The sequence below is a fragment of the Mastigoproctus giganteus genome, chromosome 3 (assembly GCF_048544385.1).
Source record: "Mastigoproctus giganteus isolate SK-2022 chromosome 3, ASM4854438v1, whole genome shotgun sequence".
Classification (NCBI taxonomy): Eukaryota; Metazoa; Arthropoda; class Arachnida; order Uropygi; family Thelyphonidae; genus Mastigoproctus; species Mastigoproctus giganteus.
The window spans coordinates 130,257,907-130,283,357 of record NC_143577.1 but is presented as its reverse complement, the minus strand read 5'-3'; the positions used below and the strand labels follow the sequence as shown (position 1 = coordinate 130,283,357).

The window sequence follows — 25,451 nt, the reverse complement described above, 5'->3', positions numbered from 1 at the left end:
CACCATGGTACTTTGTGAAGAATTATAGAATCTCTGTAAAAGCCAGAAAAAGTGTGGTGTCTGGTTTGTGACAGAGTTGTGCTATGTTCTGTTGTTGTTGTTGTTGTTTGGTTTTTAGGAGCATTAGCAACTAAGGCCATATTGCTCCGGGATATGCGGTGGTCATTCTCTGACCTTTCCGCATCCTCCATATTTGGTGGTGACGGGCTCGAACCCCGGTCTAATCAAGAAGCGTGTGCTATGCACTGCTGCTCCTTCCCACCTGGCTACGGAGACGCCCGTGCTATGTTCTGTTGTTCTGTGTCTGGCTGCTTGGCCTCAGAGCTCTAAGGGAACACCACATTGCCTGCAAAGACCACTGGGAGGTGAGCCAGGCTGCCCATTATACTCTGGCTGGCCTCTGCCAGGGTTGTCTAAACTTCCTGACGGAGACCAAGTAAAAAAATAAATAATAAATAAATAAAAAATAAAAATAAAAATAAAAATAAATAAAAATAATAATAAAATAAATAAAAATAATAAAATAAAATAAAATAATAAAATAAAATAAAATAATAAAATAAAAATAAATAAATAAAAAAAGATAAAATAAATAAAGTAATAGATTAAAAAAAAAAAAGAGAGAGAGCTAGAAGAGAGGGGCATAGATGATATGAATGAACGGGGAATGAATTTGGGTGGGCTGACAGGGGAGAAGTTCAGGCCCTGTGACTTTTAAACCCACACCAAAAGTGTGTGGGTTTAAAAGTCACAGGGGACAGGTGCCCCTGTGTAATTGCCAATGGCACAGTGCCTGTAGATCTCGCACTGTGGTCAGTGCCAGCAATCCCGCACCTAGATCGGTGCCAGCAGTATATCCTACCCATTTCGGGTTTGCAATGACTTTTAAATCCCGCACTCTGAGGAGTACCAGCATTCCGCCTGCAATAAATCCTACCCTATTTGGGTTAGCATGGTCATGTCTGTTGTTCTGGAGGGAGGGAGGGAGAGTTATCCCACACTGTCCGGTTTAGTTTTTGGGCTCTGAGTTCTGCAATCTTAGCTCGCCTAAGTGCAAATGTTTCCTATGCGTAGGTGGTTAATGCCTTATAGGTATCTTTCTCAAGTAGCAGAGTGAATTCTTCACACATTCCCAATAATCAGCCAATCACAGAACTCGACCGGACAATGCTCCATTCTTCGGCCATGCCAGCAACGGAGATACCCATGTTCTGGAGTTCAGCCAGAATATACTGTATATGATACTACTTTTAGCAAGGCACTGCTGTATAGCGTTCAGGGGATCTTCAAAAGATTTATATGAAAATGAAAATGGTAACTTTTTAAAACTTTCTGAAACAATTGCTAAATTTGCAGAATATATTCGCTGTATGCAGAAATCTGAATTGAAAAATATCTTGCATTATTTGGGTGATCAAATACAAAATGAAATTATTGGAATAATTTCGCAAAATATTACAAATAAAATATTAGAAATGTTAAAATATTAATATTAGAAGCTAGTAATTTCTAGTATTTTGCTATAATCACTGAAAATGAAAATTGGATACAAGGCCTCATGCTAAATCAATAGCCTTAAAAATAACATCTTATAAGTCTCTTTGTTCAATTATAATTTGGCATGCATGGTATTTTAAATAAAATTAATCCGATAAAATGCTCAAAAAAAAGGATTCTGACATATATGAAGCTCTTGAATATCTACAAAATATCACGGAATATTTTAAAGAAAATAGAATAGTGGAAGCAGTAAAAAACAATCTCTATATGGCTAATAATATGGCTGCTATTATTGGCATTGAAGCTTCATTTCAAGAAGCACTGAAAGGAAAAGATTGAAAAAACGTCATTTCGATTATGAAATTAGAGATGAAGCTATTCAGGATCCACAACAAAATTTCAAAATTTCTTTCAAATTATGGACAAAAATTTTTTCGTTAACTGAAAGGTTTACAAATATGAAAGAACATGTAGAAATATCTAAAATGTTTTATAATATTTGTGAATTAAAAAAAAAAAAAAAAAAAAAGGTCAGATGACGATTTATTAAATCACTGCAAAGATTTACATATTAAGTTAAGTGACATTGTTCATAATGAGTCTAATATTATTATTATTGCTCTTATATGATTTCCCCCTGATTGGGGATTCAACCTCGTGAAGGTATTGTTACCAAGTACACAGGGTGGGTGTTGTTATGTCTGATGTTACTGTTGGTCGAGGAACTCTCTTTTGGGTTCAGGGTTAAAAAAATTTGCACAGGGTTAAAAAGGTTAATCAACACGTATTGAAAAATGTTGTTTAGAATTTGTTAAATTAAATACAATTCAGAATTCTTATTTTAAATTCATACGCATTTAAATTTTTAATTTATGTGAAGTTTGTGTCTTAATGTCATCTGCCAAGCTTTCAGAATCAGGGATATACTGTGATAAGGCGAACCATATAGAATCTTCTGTATGCAACTCCGTAAGAGTAGAGTGATTCTTTGTCTTTTTTTGTTTCAAATAGGAAAAGACCAATTCACACAGATATGGGAAACCAAACCAGCAATTTAAAAGTTCACTGCATTTTTTTACACAGTTGGGTACTTTTCTCGGCAAACATATTTCCAAAAGTCTTTTTCTGATGACCTGGCTTTTAGGAAGATATCGTTTTGCAATGCAATAATTTCATTTTCAAGTAACATTTTCTCAGAGTGAAAAATCTCCGATTTTTTTCTGCAATTTGTTTCGTATCTAAGTTGATATTAAATGGATAAGAACCACTTATAAGTTTAGCAAGTGGAAATCTGCTGTACACCAATGGAAACAGTGAAAGGAGTGAAGGTGGAGTTGGGTTTCTGGTCCATAAAGATTTTAAAAACAACATTTTGGAATTCAAAAGTACATCACCAAGGGTGTCAAGACGAATACTCAAGGTTTCTAAGAGGTACAAGCTAAAGATTATAATGATTTATGCACCAACATCGAGCCATGATGATGAAGAGGTTGAAGAAATGTACACCGAAATTTAGAGTCTTCTAGATGAGCAGAAAACCCACTACACTATTATTATGGGGGACTTCAATGCTAAGGTTGGAAAAAGGCAAAACAGCGCAGAAAGAGGAACTATAGGAAATTTTGGAATTGGTGAAATAAATAAAAGAGGTGAAAAACTTGTGGAATTTGCAGAATCTCAAGGACTGTCAGTAATGAACACTTTTTTTCAAGAAAAGGGTGAACAGAAAGTGGACATGGAAGAGTCCAAATGGATTAACTACTAATGAAATCGACTTCATCCTCACTAACAGAAGATATATTGTGAATGATGTTACTGTCCTGAATAAGGTAAATGTTGGAAGTGATCACAGAATGGTAAGATGTACACTTGATATAAATGTAGGAAAGGAAAAAACTGACTCGAGTAATAATACAAAGGTCTTTGAGATAACAGAGGAGGAGAAAAAGCAGTATGTACTGGAACTTAAGAACAAGTTTGAGCTTCTGAAGACTGTTCAGGACCAAGATATCGACGAGGAATATTACAACTTTCTGAAAGTGATAAAGCCCAAGAAACCTATAGGGAAACAGAAATCCAAAGAAGAAAAAATTAGTCAAGAAACACCTGTCATGATGAACCAAAGACGACAAATGAGGAGCAAGAAAAACACTGACAGGGAGAAAATTGAGTATACTCAGTTACGCAAAGCCATTAGAAAGAGACTCAGAGAGGACATAAGAAGATTTAACACAAGAAAAATAGAACAAGCATTAAGGGAAAACAAAGGACTTAAATCAGCAGCCATGAGCAGTAATACAGAAAGACAAATGACACTGAAACTGAAGAATAGCGATGGTGTACTTATAAACAGCAGAGAAGGCATAATTCAAATAGCAGAAGACTACTATAGAGAATTATACAAGGAGCGAGGGAATGATGCCAGCAGTGGGGAACATGGATTGCAAAGTAGCAACACATACAACATACCTGATATTCTTCCTGATGAGGTAGAACATGCATTGAAGAAAATGAAGAATCGGAAAGCCCCGGGGGAAGATGAAGTTACTGTAGAGTTGTTAAAATTCGGAGGAAGAGACATAACACAAAAACTGGCAAGGTTCTTCACAAAGTGCATTAGAAAGGTGTGATGCCTAAGCAGTGGAATAATGCAATCATAGTTTTGCTGCATAAGAAAGAAGAAATCAGAAATTGGAAATTATAGACCAATTAGCCTGTTATCCCACATCTACAAGTTGTTCACAAGAGTCATTACTAACAGATTAGAAAGAATACTTGATGAGAATCAACCGAAAGAGCAAGCTGGCTTTAGGACAGGATTCTCAACTATGGATCACCTTCACGTAATATCACAGCTAATGGAGAAAGCAAATGAATAAAAAAAAACACCATTATGCCTGGCATTTGTGGATTATGAAAAGGCTTGTTTGTTTGTTTGTTTGTTTGGGTTTTTTTGGCGCATTAGCAACTATGGCTATAATGCGCCAAGACTAGGTATGAAAAGGCATTTGACTCCATACAGCACAAGGCAATGTTTCGGGCACTGGAAAGACAAGGCATAGATACTCCATATATTATGATTTTGAAGAAAATATATGAGAGTGCCACCTCCTTTATTAGACTAGACAAAGACAGTAGCAAATTTAAAATCGAGAAAGGAGTTCGACAAGGAGACACAATATCTCCGAAGCTGTTTACTGCTGCCCTTGAGGAAGCTTTCAGAAGATTAGACTGGTCGCAGAAAGGAGTCAATGTGAATGGAGAGTACCTAAACCATTTACGATTTGCAGATGACATTGTGATCATAAGCCACGACCCCAAAGAATTAGAGGAAAATCTTAATCAGTTATGCACAGTTAGTAAGGATTTTGGACTAAAGATGAATATGGCTAAAACAAAAGTAATGATGAACAAGTATGCCACGGAAAGGGAAATAATGATTGAAGGAGCAGTAATTGAAAAGGTGGAGTCACATACTTATCTGGGACAAGTTATTAGCTGTAATAATGATATATGGCTGGAAGTCAAGAGAAGAATAAATTTTGGATGGATAGCATTCAGGAAATATAGTCACATACTGAAGAGCAATATCCCAGTTTGTCTGAAACTTAAAATAATGAATCAATGTATACTCCCCACCATGACTTATGGAAGTGAAACCTGGGCACTCACCAAAAGAATGGAAGAGAAGCTGAGAACTACACAGCGAAGAATGGAACGAATTATATTGGGAATCAGACTGTTAGATAAGAAGAGAAACACATGGATTAGGCAGCAAACTCAAGCAAAGGACATTCTTATCAAAACTAAAGAACTAAAATGGTCTTGGGCAGGACACATAGGTCGAAGACATGATGACAGATGGACTAAGAAAATAACAGAATGGTACCCAAGAGGAGCTAGAAGAAAACCTGGAAGACAAAGGCGGAGATGGATAGATGAAATTCATCAGTTTTTGGGTAGTAAATGGATGGCCAGTGCTCAAAACAGAAGGAACTGGAAAGTTGCTGGAGAGGCCTTCATCCTGCAGTGGATTGAAAATGGCTGATGATGATGATGATGGATAAGAAATATATTGAACAAGGTCTTCAAATGTTTTAAAATCACTGAATCTGGTTTCAAAATCATCCACAACTTTCTCAATTTCAGAAACATATTTCTCAGTATTAAATTCAAAAACAGGATATTTTTGCAAATTATCTTGCATATTTGCAAAATGAACAATTTTTTTTTCTTTGAGCTCCTTAGCCATTGCCAAAAATTGATATTTAGAGGCAGAAATACTACTAATCATGTCACCCACATATTTATTTTTTCCTTGTAATTCCAAATTCAGATCACTTAATTTACTGGTAAAATCTGCCAAAAAAGCCAGATCATAAAACCACTCCATATCTTGTGGCTGCTGATAATCATCTCCCCTCTGATCAACAAATTTTTTAATTTCATTCAGCAAATTTCAAAATCTCTGTAGAAACTTACTCCAACTCAGCTACCTCACATCTATGTGTAATATCAGATCTGATTCATTTTCATAGAGTTGCATTTTGAAAAGTCTCCTTTGAAGAGATTGTCCTCGGATGGAATTCACGATTTTGAAAGCTGCGTCCATAACCCCTTTAGTATTTAATCTTTTGCTGGCTAACACTTGTTGGTGGATGATACAGTGGAATTCATCATCCTTTTGATACAATGTGATGAATCCGTTAATATGGCCTATCATTGCTTTAGCTCCATCTGTTGTTACTGATACGAGCTTAAATAATGGTAGCTTAATTTTTTCAATAAAATTTTTGAATGCGATAAATATATCAAGATCTCTCATTCTTCCTTTTAATGAAACCATACCCAGCAGTTCTTCTCTAGTGTTAGAATCATCAAACCATACAAACAAAAACGAGCAACTGAGCTGTATCACTGACGTCTGTAGATTTATCCAGTTGTAAAGAAAAGGATACACAATTAGCAATATGAGTATGCAATTGTTCGCTCACATTTTCACTCATTTTTTCGATGCACTGCATCACTGTATTTCGCGATAATTGCAGATCTTGAACATCACTTTTAATTTCATTTTTGATCTTATAATTTTCAAAAAGAGAATCTGTTATTTCTAAAAATGCATCTTTGATGAATTTACCACCAGAAAATTCACTTTCACATATCACAAATGATGTTTTCTGCACTGTATCATTACCATAGACATCTTCTTGAAAAAAAAATGGTTTCCTTTTTTGTTGAAACAGATGATTCATTTAAATGATGATACAGTTACTGCTGTAGGTTGTAAGTTAGTGTCATGAAGAAATTTTGTTGTGCAAATAATCCGGATTTAAGTTCTTTTAATTTATTGTTTCTAAGGTCACTATTAGGCGAAAAATCCGAATGGTATAAGTGCGTTGGAGTGGTGTGGTGTGAAGTGCGTTGAAGTGCCTTTCTAAATTTCCTATTTTTCGGGTATAGTCAAGAAAGCATTGAAAACATGTTTCTGATACGTTTCATTCTTTTTCATAGTATTCATTTTAAATCAAAGGGTATTAAATTAATGTATAAGTACTGTCTGGTTTTAAGTAAGCTAAACAATTTGACACATACACTATGCTCTCCAGAATGTAACTTGTAACTGTGTAACTGTAATTACCACAATGTAACTGTAAATTTGGTCCTTGAGGTTGTCACAGACATTCTCTCAGATATGCCAGACAAGCTGTACTTGCTACCTGGGAGTCTAAAACGCTGATGGAACTGATATTCAGGTGACACTCAAGTCAAGTGGATAATTTGGACAGACCGTCCGGACTTCGCCAATTTCGGCGAAGTCCGGACGGTCTGTCACAGCCAAATCCTCTGCTTCCACCTTCACGATGGTGGGACTGTTAGTAATTCTGGGTACAACCTCCATGCACAAGTACATGGTGGGTGACCACCCAGCTGGGAACCAACGTAAGCAGGGGTCGAGGTATGGCGCACACACCACATGGAGGAATGCTGACCCTCCATGTTACCAGGCAGTACTAGGTGGTAGATGACTCTCATCAACCGGTGCAATACCACCACTTTGTTTATTGGAGGCTTGAAGTGGTGGAACCCATGTAGTCTCTAGAGCTAAGTTCTGGTCAACCATTCCCTATCTCTTCCATCATGCAGTATGATTGATGACTTTTGAGGTTATGATGAACATTGTGGTGAGATCCAATATTCCTTACATTTCGAGGGTACAGCTCTAAAACAGCGTTCGCAGGCCGGCCGCTAGTTAGTACACCGGACCGAACGTATTGGTAACTCTCTAGGAGGCATCCGGATCAGCTAGTGTACAATCTTGCTACCTCTACTCTGCCAGATAGTGACTGGATGGAGTCCGAGTAGTGTGTATGCGGGGGAGGGGGACATTGTCAAGGCCACGTTATGTCAAGGATCTGGGTATATTCTTACCATGTGTGTATGCCATTTCCAAAAATTTCATTACTTCATACAGCATGTCCCACCCACTTTTCCTTACTATTGAATACACCATGAATTGTCAAACTAATAGAGCAAGCTTATCTGCGAAAAGATCTAAACCTCCCAAGCACTTCCTAATTCGTTTTGCAAATATACGTGGGCATAATTTGGACATCTCAGATGTACAAATTATTAGCTGTATGATTCCTTTCGTCTCAAAGGTGGTACTTGTGCATATTTCCGTTCTGATATTCCCTGTCAGAGACTTGGCAATTTGGAATCTCTTCTCTTCGATCTTCTATGGCTTAAAATCTCTCTACCTCATTGTGTCAAATTCATCTGTTGCCTTTACCGTTCTCCCAACTCCACTAATCACTTGCAGCTCTTTGACTTCTTCTCTTTGCAACTTGACCAACTTTTCTAACAGTGAGGTAATTTTCCTTGGTGATTTTAATGTTCACAACTGTAGGTGTCTTCCGTTTTCTAGTCACACCGACTCAGCTGGTCGAGATTCTGAGACTTTTGCAATTATTAATGACCTAGCACAGATTGTTCATTTACCTACAAGAATACTGAAATATCCTAATCATACAGCCAACACGCTTGATCTTTTTCTCACAATCAATCCTTCTAACTACACGGTCGAAGTGAGACATTTGGTGATTACAACTTGGTGATTGTCTCTTCTCCAATGGAGCCTTTATCTCATGACTATTCCCAACCTCGTGTCATTTAGCATTACAAGAATGCAAAATGGGATGACCTCCGAGATTTCTTTTCTTCTTTTCCTTGGTCGGATTACTGTTTCAAAACTTCTGATGTCAACGTTTGCTCAGATCATGTCAGTGAAATTATTCTTGCAAGAATGGAATCCTTTATCCCACACTCCACCTTAAAATCTCATCCTTTATCTAAACCTTGCTTTTCCAATAAATGTGCCAAGAGAACAATGTTGCATATCATAATTGGCTTGTTTCTAATTCTTCAGTTTCATTTTCTGCCTACACCAAAGTTCGCAACAATTGTAAAGCAGTCATTAATCAGTCCAAACTAGAGTTTGAACAGGGCTAAGAGTAGAACACTTGCTTCTTGCTATCATGGTAGCCGAGCATTCTGGTCTCTTGCCAAAGCTATTGGCTGCAACATTTACCCATCTCTATCCAAACCAGATGGTTCTGTTGTCACTTCAGCCAAGGATAAAGCTGACCTGCTAGCGTGCTATTTTTCTTCCAACTCATGTAATGATCTTGGTAAAACACCTCCCACCATTCCCAACACGCTCCATTCAATGCCTCCTGTAGTCCATCAAAAGGATGTCAGAAGGATTTTGACGAATCTTGATGCTAAGAAAGCTCCAGGTCCTGATGATATTTCTCCACTTGTTCTCAAAACCTGTGCTCCTGAACTTACTCCTATTCTTTGCCGCTTTTTTTACTTTCTTATTCCAAAGGTGTTTTTCCTTCTGCTTGGAAATTTGCTCGTATCGAGTCAGTTTCTAAAAAAGGGTGACAAATCCCTCCCATCCAATTATTGTCCCATTGCAATTATTTCTACTCTTTCTAAAGTAATGGAGAAATCAATTAACCGCCAACTCTTAAACTACCTAGAAACCTTCTGTCTGATCAACGATCGCCAGTATGGATTCCGTCAGTGTCGATCCACTGGTGATATTCTGGCTTATGTTACCCATTTATGGACTAATTCAATGGAAAGGTTCGGTGAAACACAAGTAGTTGCTCTTGACATCTCAAAGGCTTTCGATCATGTTTCGTATAAAGGTCTTCTAAACAAGCTTCCATCTTATGGTTTGCCAACTGTTTTTAGTAATTTGTTATCCAGTTTTCTCTCTGATTGCTCACTGAGGGTGATGGTAGATCGCTCTCTGTCTTCTAACTTCTCCACTAATGGCGGTGTTCCCCAAGGTTCAGTTCTTTCCCCCATTCTTTTCCTCTTGTATATTAATGACCTTCTTCCATTGACTGAAAATCCTATCCATAGTTTTGCCGATGATAGCACATTGCATTCCAATTTCCATTTTTAAGAAACCTTGTCCTGCTCAATCAGCTTCAACTTCTCGAAAATTTCCTACCAATTCCTTAAATGCCGCTCTTCGGGTAATTCTCCAGTAGGGCAAAGACAACTTAGTTCATTTCAACCCTTCTAAATCTCAATCTTGTCTTATATCTCGCAAAAAGGATTCTTCTGCACCTATGCTTATCTTTAGTGACACTCTGATTTCTAGGCAAAATGATATATCTCTTTTGGGGATTACCCTGACTTCTAATCTCTCTTGGTACAAGCACATTACAAATATTGCTTCCTCTGCATCTAAAAAACTTGGTTTTCTCTTTCGCTCTCGGCGTTACTTTTCTTCCAAACAGCTGCTCAATCTGTATAAATCGCAAATCCGCCCTGCCATGGAATATTGTTCGCACATCTGTTCATTCAACTGCCATTTTCTGGAAAAACCTTCCTTCACATTTATTTCCTGAAAATTACAGTCTACAGAAGTTGAAGTCCAATGTCAACAAATATCGTCTTTCGTCTTCTCAATCTTCAATCGAAGCACGGTACTAAGTACTATAGGTTCTAATACCTCTCGTGTTTGGGGTTTACATTAAAAAAAAAAAAAAAAAAACCGCGAATTTTCACTATCCAAGCCTACTGGCTGCGCGGCGACAAGAGTAGTCACATGGTTCAACGGATTTTAATAAGCTTATGCAATGGGGTGCATGATAATAATAACAACATTTAGATTTTGAGTAATCTTTTTTTTATATATATTTAAAATTTGTCGTAATCAACCGAAATTAAAGCCGCGATCGACTGTTTGGCCACCCCTGGTCTAGACAAAACTCCATCCTGATGTCTTTGCTGAATTCTTCAGTGATCTGGAGTAGTTGCCGGAGTTGCTTCTCGGTTGCCACGTAGAGCTTGATGTCATCGATGTACATCAGGTGGGTGAGGATGCACAAGTTCTTCCTTCCGTCGTTGAGGTTATATTCATATTTGCTGATGTTAAGCATGATGGACAGCGGATTGAGTGCCATACAGAACCACAGTGGGCTCAGAGCATCTCCCTGAAAGATTCTTCTTCTGATGGGGATTGGTCTGGTTGAGATGTTCTCGACTTTAATGGTGGTACTCCATTTTGCCATTGTTGCTCCTAGGAAGTTTGTCACTATCGGATTGACCTTACAGATCTTAACGGTCTCTGTTAGCCAGCTATGAGGTATGGAGTCAAGGGCCTTGTGATGATCAATGTAGGTCGCTTTGTATAGGTTGCAATGTTTCTTGTAGGTTTGCTCCATAACTGCGGCATCTATGGTGAATTGCTTCTTGCATCCTTTCTTCTGTTTGGCCATTATGTTGTGACTCTCTAAGTGGCCTGATATCTTCTTGGTTATGCAGCTGGTCAGGATCTTGTACATCGTTGGGAGGCAGGTGATTGGCCTGTATTTCACCGGGTTTCTTGTATCTTCGTCTTTTGGCTTCGGATATTGACTTCTTCAGTGAGAAACTTCGGGATTGTCTCCGGGTTCTTTATCATTCGAATGAACTGCTCTGCTAGGTGCTTGTGTGTGTGTGCAAGTGAGCTTCTTGTACCAGTAGTTGTGGATGTTATCAATTCCTGGGGTTCGACAGTTCCTGATAGACTGTTTTACTACTTCTTCTCCAAACACCCACTATCTCATCTTTTGTATGTCCTTGGTTTTCTTTTGTTCTACTTCTATCCAGGGGGATCAGCTGTTGTTTCTCACTTCACTGTTCCAGATATTTCCCCCGAACTCCTCGCTCTTCTTCTCAGGTGGTCCGTCTCCTGTTTTCTCATATTCTCCCAGTTTCCTGTAGAAGGTTCTTTGGTCCTCATCAAAGATTCGGTTGTTTATTTTCCTCTGGGACCTCTCTTTGTATAGGCTTGTACAGTTGCATTAAGAATTTTTCTAATTTTACCAGTTTCAGTTGCCTCAGGTGAATGGAGTTTTTCAAAATTAAAATTAATCAAAAATTATTTACGATCGAAAATGTCTCAACAACAACTCTCTAATTTGGCAATAATTTCAATAGAAAATGATCTTTTGGAACAAATAAACGTAAATAAAATAATTAATAAATTTGCATCTCTTAAAGCAAGGAAACATAAATTTGTATAATTTTCCTTTTATTTTATTATTGTACGATTACTGCAATTTAGAATTTAAAGTTTATTTTCGGAATGATTTTGTTCTATTTGTTTGTTGATTTATTATATTATATGTGAGATATGTTGTAATTCTTTTCTTTTTCAATAAATGAATAATAATTATTTACACCTTATTTCATTTTTTAATCCAAATATTTTCGGGCGGCAAATTTGATTTCACTTACTGGGGGCACATAGGGTTGCAGCGGCCCTGGCCATAACATTGAAATGGATGAAAATTCCAGGAATATCAGGTTGGAGCAGAACCAACCATAATGTAACTTCTCACTCCATGAATGAATTCAGGAATGAGAAGTTGCATTAGTGTTCATGGAGTGACTTCAATAATCATTCTATTCTTGGTAAGGAACCTCCACAAGAAAAGAATTCATGGAACCATTTCACATTCAAAGTCGGACAGAAAGAGTATCATCATGTTACGGGAGCCACTGGTGCTTCCAGTGGTGCCCCTAACATGATGCTACCATCACAGCTGACAGCCTGACCATTATTTCCAGTAATCTGCTTAACAGAACAAAACAGCTCAGCAATTATACGACAGGCCTTGAGATCAGCCTACAAAACCACCACGATTCAGGCTAAACACTGTTTACACCACTAGAAAATCCCAAACATTCCACAGATAGTAACTAACTTTGTTCTTGGCAGTGAAATAGCTAGCCCACTCATCTGTACTAATTTGACTCTCAATATTTTATTTTTATCACAATATACAGATTAGTGATTAAACTAATTAGCATCTACTAAAAAAGGACCTTCAGAGAGGGGTACAAAAGTGTGGTTTTATAAAATGTTCACAACACAACAAAATGTTATCTAATCAAAACTGTTGGAATATTTACAGACTGAACACTTGTAAAAGTGAAATACTTGTTAAACTTCCTTCGGCATTACTTTCAATGTAAAAAAATGTACATTTTAATAAACCTTAAAACTTTTTAATATGTTAGAGTATGACCTTGTCTGACCAATTTGAATAGGGTACTATACGCAGAGGAGCAGGATGCAGAAAATAATTCTGTTATCATGTACAGTAATCGGATTTCAATAATGCTTTTCATAATATTCCACACGAACAAATGCTTTACAAAGTGGAGCAGAATATTATTATTATTATTATTATCATTATTAGCCGTATGGTGAAAGGAAGCCTGGGGCTTATGCTGCACCTGCCAAAAAAAAAAAAAAAAAAAAAAAATTCCCAAGTTAACCTGAGAGAGAGAGAGAGAGAGAAGTAGAAAGGAATTGCCAAGAAAGAGAAGAATGATGATATCCAGCAGCTCAGGACCCTGGGTTTGCCTAGCCCATACTCACCAGATGTGAGCCTCTGGGGTTGGTACAAATTACTTCAAGGGATAAAAAGATGATTGACTAAGTGGAAACAAGAGTGGGTAGTGGCCACTGCTCTTTGCATGCTAATGATTTTAAAAAATATATTTTTTTAGCATATAAAAAATTAAAATTTTTTCAATATGTTAAAGGGAGACCTTGTCTGACCAATCTGAGTAGCTACTACCAGCAGACACAAAGAAGCAGGATGCAAAAAAATAATTCTAACATCATTTACTTAGATTTCAATAATGCTTTTGATAATCCATATGAACAATTGTTTTACAAACTGGAACAGTGTTGCATTGTGAACAAGTTGCTGGAATGAATATATAGATGGCTGATTGAGTGGAACAAAAATTATTAATGGCTACTGTTCTTCACAGAAATGTCATTATTGGGGTCCTACAAAGTTCACTGCTGAGCTTGTTTTTAATATTTATTAATGATATTGATGTAGGCATATCAAGTTTAATGTCTAAGTTTGCTGATGTTATAAAAGTGCAAAATGGTTAATGACAATAAATACCATAAGGGGTTATCCAACTCCCTAAGACCTGCATAAATAGACTAAAAAATGGCAAATGAGATTTAAACTAATAAATGCAACGGCAGAAATGATCCCAGAATAAAATCCAAACTCAAAGTACAGTACAATAGAAAAGATTTTATTTGTTTGTTTGTTTTAGAGTTTTATGGCGCATTAGCATCTAAGGCTATAATGCGGCAAGTCAAAAATAATGGAAAAGATCTAGGAGTATTTATACAGTCTGACACGAAGTGCTTGGCGAGCTCATGAAGTTCTGTCAGTTATATATAATTTTGCCAGGTTACAAAGTGATGATTACCCAGTTGTATAAAGCAATGGTACAGGTTTGGAAGTCTCATATTTGGAAGGATGTAGATCTGTTGAAATGGGTGCACAGAAGAGCAACAGGATTAGTCAAGGTACCAGATGCTGAATCAAATTTTGTTGCAGCCCTTTACTATGCAATATATCATTCAATCAACATATATTCAACATATCAAAAACAAGCTGTATTAATTTATTATTCAATTTCTTTCACAGTAAAGATTATTTTAATGAATGGAGATTAGATATGAGTATATAAAGGTTTTATCAACTTCTAGTATTTTCTTCAGTATTTATGTATTAATTAATTTTACCATAGCAAGAATTTTTTATAAATTTTTTTTTCCGATTTTATCAGCTCCAGTTAAACTAGACTTTCACTACTACTTAAATAAACAAAAAACTTGTTCTAAGGAAAGAAAAAAAAACAGACATTTACTAATACTGCTTTTTACAATACCATTCCATCAAGATATTCAAAATATAAATATATAGGTATCATACAAAGAAGAAACAACACATCTCAACATATTTAACATTAATTCATACCTCATAAGTACCATGGGAAAAATTTAACCTCGCAATGTTCATTCCAGCCTTCATCATCTGTACTAACACATCAACATCTCTAGAAGCAGGTCCTTAATTTAAAATAAATCATTCTGTTAAAGAGATGAACAACCGCATAAAGCACATGCTTTTCCTGACATGTAACATTAAGTTTGATAGTTTTTGGTAATTTAAGTAAAATAAAATCCCATTCAAAAATAGGTATGTTGTTGTTATTTGGTTTGTAGGAGCATTAGCAACTAAGGCCATATTGCTCCGGGGATATGCGGTGGTCATTCCCTGGCCTTTCCGCATCCTCCGTATTTGGTGGTCACAGGCTCAAACCCCATTCTAATCAAGAAGCGTGTGCTACGCACTGCTGCTCCTGCCCACCTGGCTATGGAGGCACCAAAAAAAATAGGTATGTACCCAGCAAAACTACAGGTTTTTGTTTTTTAATTAGAGTGACTAGTTGATATGCTTGTGTTTGAGCATAAAATGTAAAAATGATGTAATGATGTATTCTTAACTAAACTTCATTTCAAGTAGTGATTCTTAGAAGTGCAAGAGAAGTTGGTGATGAAAGCTGAGGATAAAGAAATATTCATAAAATACAACAAAAGAGAAGAGATAGTACAATAACAAATAAAATAAATAACAATAAACATATATTAACTACGTAATAATTTATTTTTTAAAAAAGGTCTGTTTATCAACATTTCTTGGTATTCCTTTCTGAGCATCAATGGTTGCCCCGAATTGAAAAATAAGTGAATATGCATTGTTATATCAGCATTATTAACAATGTTTAATTTCCACAAAGAATGGAGCATTGCTACAAGTAAACAAAGTAAAAAAAAAATCAAAAAAAAAAAAAAAGGTGACTCCTTAAGCCAAAAAAAAAAAAAAAAAAAAAAAACCTGAAAAATGCAATTTAAACATCTTTGGCCTGAAAAAATCTGGGTAAGAATGTAAGTACCACCACTTTGCTTATTGGAGGCTTGAAATGGTGGAACCCATGTTTAGTCTCTAGAGCTAAGTTCCGGTCAACCTTTCCCTATCTCTTCCATCATGCAGTATGATTGATGACTTTTGAGGTTATGATGAACGTCGTGGCGAGATCCAATATTCCTTACATTTCGAGGGTACAGCTCTAAAACAGCGTTCGCAGGCCGGCCGCTAGTTAGTACACCGGACTGAACCTATTGGTAACTCTCTAGGAAGCTTCCGGATCAGCTAGTGTATAATCTTGCTGCCTCTACTCTGCCAGATAGTGACTGGAGGGAGTCCGAGTAGTGTGTATGCGGGGAGCATTGTCGAGGCCACGTTATGTCAAGGATCTGGGTATATTCTTACCACATGTACGTCATATCCAAAAATTTCATTACTTCATACAGCATGTCCCACATACTTTTTCTTACTATTGAATACACCATGAATTGTCAAATTAATAGAGCAAGCTTATCTGCGAAAAGATCTAAACCTCCCAAGGACTTCCTAATTCATTTCACAAATATACGTGGTCTCAATTCTAATCTCAACAATGTCCATTTCCACTTGCAGTCTGCCAAACCCCATGTACTTTTTCTGACAGAATCTCAGTTATCGGTTGATTCATCTACTGCTCATCTCAGATGTCCAAATTATTCGCTGTATGATTCCTTTCGCCTCAAAGGTGGTACTTGTGCATATGTCCGTTCTGATATTCCCTGTCAGAGACTTGGCAATTTGGAATCTCCTCTCTTTGATCTTCTCTGGCTTAAAATCTCTCTACCTCATTGTGTCAAATTCATCAGTTGTCTCTACCGTTCTCCCAACTGCACTAATCACTTGGAGCTCTTTGACTTCCTCTCTTTGCAACTTGACTTTCTCCAGTTCAACTTTCCTAACAGTGAGGTAATTTTCCTTGGTGATTTTAATGTTCACAACTCCAGCTGGCTTCCGTTTTCTAGTCACACCGACCCAGCAGGTCGAGATGCTGAGGCTTTTGCAATTACTAATGACCTGGCACAGATTGTTCATTTACCTACAAGAATACCGGACAATCCTAATCATACAGCCAATACGCTTGATCTTTTTCTCACAAACAAACCTTCTAAGTACACGGTCGAAGTGAGAGGTCCTTTAGGCACTTCAGATCACAACTTGGTGATTGTCTCTTCTCCAATGGAACCTTTATCTCATGGCTATTCCCAACCACGTGTTGTTTGGCATTACAAGAATGCAAAATGGGATGACCTGCGAGACTTCTTTTCTTCTTTTCCTTGGTCGGATTACTGTTTCAAAACTTCTGATGTCAACGTTTGCTCAGATCGTGTCAGTGAAATTATTCTTGCAGATATGGAATCCTTTATCCCACACTCCACTTTAAAATCTCGTCCTTTATCTAAACCTTGGTTTTCCAATAAATGTGCTAAGGCTGTCCAAGAGAAGAATGTTGCATATCGTAATTGGCTTGTTTCTAATTCTTCAGTTTCATTTTCTGCCTACACCAAAGCTCGCAACCGTTGTAAAGCAGTTATTAACCAGTCCAAACTAGAGTTTGAACAGGCTAAGAATAGAAAACTTGCTTCTTGCTATCATGGTAGCCGAGCATTCTGGTCTCTTGCCAAAGCTATTGGCTGCAACATTTACCCATCTCTATCCAAACCAGATGGTTCTGTTGTCACTTCAGCCAAGGATAAAGCTGACCTGCTAGCGTGCTATTTTTCTTCCAACTCATGTAATGATCTTGGTAAAACACCTCCCACCATTCCCAACACGCTCCATTCAATGCCTCCTGTAGTCCATCAAAAGGATGTCAGAAGGATTTTGACGAATCTTGATGCTAAGAAAGCTCCAGGTCCTGATGATATTTCTCCACTTGTTCTCAAAACCTGTGCTCCTGAACTTACTCCTATTCTTTGCCGCTTTTTTTACTTTCTTATTCCAAAGGTGTTTTTCCTTCTGCTTGGAAATTTGCTCGTATCGAGTCAGTTTCTAAAAAAGGGTGACAAATCCCTCCCATCCAATTATTGTCCCATTGCAATTATTTCTACTCTTTCTAAAGTAATGGAGAAATCAATTAACCGCCAACTCTTAAACTACCTAGAAACCTTCTGTCTGATCAACGATCGCCAGTATGGATTCCGTCAGTGTCGATCCACTGGAGATATTCTGGCTTATGTTACCCATTTATGGACTAATTCAATGGAAAGGTTCGGTGAAACACAAGTAGTTGCTCTTGACATCTCAAAGGCTTTTGATCGTGTTTGGCATAAAGGTCTTCTAAACAAGCTTCCATCTTATGGTTTGCCAACTGTTTTTAGTAATTGGTTATCCAGTTTTCTCTCTGATCGCTCACTGAGGGTGATGGTAGATGGCTCTCTGTCTTCTAACTTCTCCACTAATGCCGGTGTCCCCCAAGGTTCAGTTCTTTCCCCCACTCTTTTCCTCTTGTATATCAATGACCTTCTTCCATTGACTGAAAATCCTATACATAGTTTTGCCGATGATAGCACATTGCATTCAACTTTCCATTTTGAGAAACCTTGTCCTGCTCAATCAGCTTCAATTACTCGAAAATCTGCTACCAATTCCTTAAATGCCGATCTTCAGGTAATTCTCCAGTGGGGCAAAGACAACTTAGTTGATTTCAACCCTTCTAAAACTCAGTCTTGTCTTATATCTCGCAAAAAGGATTCTTCTGCTCCTATACTTATCTTTAGTGACACTCCAATTTCTAGGCAAAATGATATATCTCTTTTGGGGATTACCCTGACTTCTAATCTCTCTTGGCACAAGCACATTACATATATTGCTTCCTCTGCATCTAAAAAACTTGGTTTTCTCTTTTGCTCTCGGCGTTACTTTTCTTCCAAACAGCTGCTCACTCTGTATAAATCGCAAATTCGCCCTGCCATGGCATATTGTTCCCATATCTGGGGTGGTGCCCCCAAAACCTCTCTCCGGCTTCTTGATTCCATTCAGAAGAAGGCAGTTAGGTTAATTAATGATTCATCTCTAACAGAGTCTCTCCACTCACTTTCTCATAGACGCACTGTTTCTGCTGCATGCCTCTTCTACAGATACTTCCATGGGCACTGTTCTTCTGAATTGGCTTCTATAATTCCTGCTCTTTCTTTCAAAGCAGTCCGAACACGTGCCGCCACCAGCCAACATCCATTTACTGTCCAACTTCAAACCCACAGAACCAACTTTTCATCTTCCTCATTTATTCATTCAACTGCCGTTTTCTGGAATAATCTTCCTTCATACGTATTTCCTGAAAATTACAATCTACAGAAGTTCAAGTCCAATGTCAACAAATATCTTCTTTCGTCTTCTTAACCTCAAACCCAAGCACGGTACTAAGTACTATAGGTTCTAATACCTCTCGTGTTTGGGGTTCACATTAAAAAAAAAAAAAAAAAAAAAAGTAATGGAGCATGAATGATATTCTGTATCCATTTTTACCATAATTTTCAATCAATTTGTCAACTAGTGATTTGCAGTTTTTGCTTAATTACCAAGAAAGCTAGTCATATAAAGCAAAATAACTTCCAGGAATTTCACTCAGCATCATTCATTTTGCCTGAAGTTCCAGCTCTGGTGAAGCCAACATTGGCATAACACATAGATGAGCAATTTTCAACCGGTGTGCCGCAAAGGGTTCGCAGATGTGCCGCTGGAATTAGGGGGAAGGTCGAAAAGAAGCGATAAAAACATCGTCGAGGTAAATTTTAGAACTACTGTATATTTTTCATATAAGGCCGATAAGAATGAAAACAATAACAATTAATAAAAAAAAGCTATTATAGTAAAATTCCAAGAACTTCCGTCCCTACTGTTCAAGATCCCAAAATAATTCTTCAATGTACTTTTACCACCCCACTTTTCACTCTAGTCAAGCCACCAGTGTCAGTCTTCAGTCAGCTGGTGTTTGGATCAGATGTGTTATTCCTTGTGAGTTTGCGCTAATGCATTTTTGTTGTTTGTTATTTCTATTTCGTTTTAGTTATTTTGTTATTTTTGAATTTATTTGATTTTTGTTGGTTTATTTATTTATTATTATTATTTTTTTTTTGAGGCTTATTAGACATGGACAGATTTCAAATTAAAAACATAAGTTACATGATGACAATGAATCAAATGTAGCTGGCACTAGTTCTGGGAGTATAACACACAGTACAGTTAGTGTTAGTTCTAAAACCGTCACGCACCAGTATAAGGAAGACTATTTGTCCTTCGGATTCTTTTCATCTGGAGAAGGGCAGCCATCCCCAGGGGCTCACACCTGGTGGGTATGGGCTTGGCACACCCAGGGTCCTGAGCTGGATATCATCATTCTTCCTCTCTCTCTCTTTCTCTCTCTCTCAGGGTAATAGGGAAATTTTTTTTTTTGGCTGGTGCAGCATAAGCCTCAGGCTTCCTTGCACCATATATTAATAATAATATTAATAATAATAATAATAATGTCTTAAGTGTGTTTTTTTGTGATGAGCAACTGGCAAACCATGCTGTGGTTCCAAGTAAGCTGAAAAGACACCTTCACACAAAGCATTCACATTTATGCGAGAAACAATTTGAATATTTTAAAAGGCTTATAGCTGAACAAACACGCCAGGCTAAAAATGGACCAAAATCGCAACCATTTCTAACAAAGGTCAAGAAGCAAGCTATGCTGTTGCCAAAATTGTGGCAAAAAATATGAAATCACATACCTTTGCTGGGTCAGTAATTTTACCAGCATGCTGTAAAATTGTAAATATCACGTGTGGCAAGGCTATGTCTGATAGCACCAATGGTTGGTATATACAAGACATGTCTCAAGATGTTGAGTCACAAGAGATAGCCAACATTAAAGCTGATTTTTTTCCATCCAGTTGAACGAGTCAACTGACATCACTGGAAAAGCTCAACTCCTAGCAATCAGCAGGTTTGTTTGTAATGGAGACATCAGTGGACAATTATTTTGTAAACCTCTTCCAGAAACAACAAAAGGCCAAGACATTCTTGATGTTGTCAACGGTTATTTCAGTTCTCACGACTTGTCATGGAAATCATGCATCAGCATCTGCACAGATGCTGCTCCCTCTATGTCGGAAAGCTTGAAAAGATTGATTCATCACACTGGCGAAGCAAAAGAACCATGTCATTTTTTTCACACACTGTTTCCTGCACAGATAGGCACACATTTCAAAATCAGTAGTACTCGAGCTCCAAAAAGTACTGAATGAGACCATTTTGGTCTCGAGGGAGGGAACTTTCAAGGCTCTATGAACTGAGGGAAGAACTTATAATTTTTTTTACGTCTGAAGAGTGAGCTGATTGACCTGCTTAGTGATGAGACCTGGTGCAATAAAGTTGCTTTCCTGGCTCACATCTCCCAAGCCTTGAATACTCTTAACAAGAGTACGCAGGGCAAGAATGAAAATATTCTTACTTGTACTGATAAAATTAACTCTTTTAGGGAAAAATTAACATTGTGGGAAGCCGGACTACAAAAAGAGAACAAAGTTGAAATGTTTGAGCTGACAAAAAGTTGCAGACTGGACAAAATACTTTCGATTTCATTCTACAAAATTTGTCACTGCTGAGTAAAAACACTGAAAAGTATTTCCCTTCACTTGATGTATCTTCCTTCGACTGGGTAAGAGATCCGTTTGTGTTAAATGCGTTCGACTCAGCAGAATTAACTGTTGCAAAAAAAAATGAGCTGACGGAAATTAGAAATTACATTGGACTGAACCTACAGCACTCATCAACAGATATAGCCTCTCATTTTGGTTGTCTCTCCAACAGGAGTACCTCATTATCACAAAAAAGGTGACTGAAACACTCCTTTTCTCTACCTCGTATCTGTGTGAGATTTGCTTTTCTGCTATGAACACGATGAAGGGCAAGAACAGGTCGCAGCTTTAAACTATGGAGGAGAACTTGAGAGTATGCTTGTCAACGATCCGACCTCTGACAAGAGACATCACTAAGCACAAATTTCCCACCGATATTTTTATATAAATGATATATATATACAGTGAAACTTCTCCTAACGGACACCTCTCGTTAACGGACATCTCTCTACAACGGACATTTTCAAATTCCCCAACTCACCTCCATTGGTTTTAACGTGTTTGCAGCTTCTGTCTAGCGGACATTCTCTGTAACGGACGCGGACAGGCAATCTGCACTGTTTCGTTTAGATTAGCACTTAATTTGATCTCCCCATAACAGACGGCGGGCGAGCTCATGGCCCTTTTCTAGGAACATTTCTTCCACGTATTGCCTCAATCGTGTGTTTATTTTCTATTTCCGATTCTCTGAATTTTATCAAGGTTTACGTCGCGGTTCTAAACCCTTTTTCAAGAATTTTAAGACACGTGTAAAACTTCTGATGAATTCGGTGTGTGCGGGGGGGGGGCAATATGGTCGGCCTTTTGTCTTTTCAGTTTTGTTCAGTGTCGTGTGGAGTGCACAGTGTCTTCTCGTAAACATTTAACTTTAAAAGATAAAGTCGAACTCATTAATGCGTATGATCGGCAAAAAAATAGTGTTCGCAATCTCGCTGCAAAATTCAAAATTGGGAAGACGCAGGTAAGTGACATCCTAAAGAAAAAAAAAAAATGAACTGCTCAAACAATTTTGGCAACACGGAAATGATCAGGTTCAAAAATCATTCCCGAAAACTGTTGGACTTCAAATTTGTCGCGCACGTGCTAAAAAAAATTCCCATTAATGGGCCTATTATTAGGGAAAAAGCTTTGGAGGTTGCGAAATCTATGGGAGTAAATGAGTTCAAAGCTTCTGTGGGATGGCTAGACAAGTTCAAAACTCGGCATAAAATTTCTTGGAAAACCGTAAGTGGTGAAGGTGGATCTGTTGATACTGGGGTTGTAACAGAGTGGACCGTCAAATTGGAAGATTCATGTCGTGATTTTGAAGCTAAGGATATTTACAACTGTGACGAAACAGGGTTGTTTTTTAAAGCTCTTCCTGAAAAAACAACGAGTGTAAAAAACGAAAAGTGCCAGGGTGGAAAAATTTCTAAGGAACGCTTGACTGTACTATTGTGTACAAATATGCTGGGAGACTTTGAACAACCTCTTGTTATAGGAAAACCACAAAATCCTCGTTGTTTCAAGGGCATAAAGTTGAATCTTTTGAATGTTGACGGGAAGTCTAATAAAAAAGCGTGGATGACACGAGATATCACGAGCGAATGGATAAGTCACTTTAACCAAAACATGATTCGTCAAAACAGAAAAATTATTCTTTTCATGGATAACGCGGGATCTCACCCGCACATTGAACTGTCCAACTTTCAAATCATTTTTCTGCCACCAAACACATCTGCAGAATATCAGCCCTTGGATCAAGGGATAATAAAAAATTTTAAACTTCGCTACAGAAAACGTGTTTTAAGACATCTCATTGCAAACATGAACGATGTAACATGTGCGAGTGACCTTGCAAAGAAAATCAGCATCCTAGATGCGATTCAATGGATTTCCTCTTCAGTAAACGTAATTAGAAAACAAACTGTCGTGAACTGTTTTGTAAAGTCTGGCTTCTCAAACGCAAAAATTGAAGTTGTGAACAGCAATGTGGAGCACCAAGAAGAACAAGAACTTCAACATCTATTGATAATGTACGATATTTCCACTACAAGTGACCCTGGCTACAAAGATATAAACTCAAACCTCACTACAGAAGATGGTGCTCTAGATATCAACGACATTATCATCGATATTTTTCAAGAAGTTCCTCATGAGGATGAAGAAATGGAAGGAGGTCATTCTGTCGAAGAACATATTAACGACAAACCACGGATGAAAATAGAAGAAGTGCTCATACAAATCAATCGTTTAAAAATGTTTTTCGCCGCTGAAGAAGATACTGAAGGACTTTCGATGGTTTCTTCACTCCAAACAAATGTTGAAAACAAAATTATCAGCCGGAAGAAGGTGCAGAAGAAAATAAGTGATTCTTAAGATAAAGTCATAATATGCATAGCACAATTGTATGTATATTATTTACAAAAATATTGTGCAAAATCTGTATATAATTTAATTTAATTTTACATTAAACGTTTAGCGAATTTTCTTTATCTCTTGTGTATGTAATTGTATATTGTTTACCAAAATATTGTTCAAAATCTGTATATATTTTAATTTAATTTTACATTAAATGTTTAACGATTTTTCTTTCTTTCTTTTTTTTTTTTTATTCTCCCTCAGACTTCTTGTTAGTGGACACCCCTCTCTCTAACGGACACATTTCCGTTCCCCATGGCTGTCCGTTAAAGGGAAGTTTCACTGTGTATATATATATATATATATATATATATATATATTTTTTTTTTTTTTTTTTATAAATCACATCTTTTTCAATGATATCTCATTTCAATAACTGGAATAATAACAAATATGAAGATAAATTTTAAAAATATATCTTTTAAAATCCAGATCAATGTTATTTTTAAAAATAACATGATTAGAATTTTAGCTACTGAACTTTTAAACACAATCCTAATACTCCTATTTTTAATGATAAAATCTCTCCTTAAAAAAACCGATGCTTTGAGAATTTTAGCACCTTGTTCAGTGTGCTTGAGTTGAAAAAGGTTGAAAATCGCTAATGTAGACCAATAAACTTGAAGGTATCAACCTTGAAGATTCAATAATTCAACAAATTGTTTGAACAGTCCCAGCTTGATATGGAGAGTGGTGGAAGTAAGGCTTCTTAGAAACAAGGGATTGTTACCAAATTATGTGTCAAGTTTCAAAGAAATAATGTTGAATGATTTAAACTATTTTTTAATTATTTTTATTTTTTTATATTTTATGTCAGCTCAATTCTGATAGAATGTTTCATTCTGCTGTAACTGTAGTACTGATTTACTGCCCAGCTATTCCAGATGTGGAGATATCAAAGGAACTTAGTGAAGCCATTTGAAAATTCAGAAGAAACCCAATAGACATTTCATTTATTCTGGTCATACTTGATCTTTTCTAATGCTTCCATATTTCCTTAGTTTTCTTTAAGACTAAGGAAATGTGAAGTACACACAGGAATTGATGGTTGTATATTCCCATTTTGAAGAAATACAGCTTTCAAACTTTTACTTGAACTGTCTAGGAAAAGATGTCACCCTTCTGTATCGTGACTAATACCAGTTCCTTCAAAAAAATCAAATCAAAACAAGGGTTCTGCATTAGATTTGGTTAAACCCAAGTTCCACATTAAGTCATATCACATTTTGACCAATTCATCCAATTCTTGCTGATGAAAGAAATGTACTGCTTTACTTTAACTGCATAGTGGGCACAGTGGTGGTTAACTGTCCAACAAAAAATAATAAAATAAACCTAAATTTAATATTTATTAGAATTAAGTTGGTGTGAATTTTTGTATTCCACCAGTAATATTTTAACTTTTGATGTGCATCATTAATTGCATTAAAATTGCAAAAATCCATCTGCCAAAAATTGGATATCTCACTATTGGGCAGAGAAAGTTTGCCAATTTGCCCTATACTCCTAAAAGATTTCTATAATAACAACAGAACATGCACAATATAGTATTCACCATCTCTTT

At 36.9% G+C, this 25,451-nt stretch overlaps 1 protein-coding gene across 1 annotated transcript in view; it reads right to left on the bottom strand.

Moving 5' to 3' along the window:
* Positions 1-25,451, bottom strand: part of LOC150088271 (pyruvate kinase PKM-like) — a 552,820-nt gene that overhangs the window by 438,112 nt on the left and 89,257 nt on the right. The window contains exon 3 of the mRNA XM_090369430.1: positions 14,877-14,968. Coding sequence (XP_090225556.1) covers positions 14,877-14,968 — 92 coding nt within the window. The remainder of the gene's footprint in view (positions 1-14,876; positions 14,969-25,451) is intronic.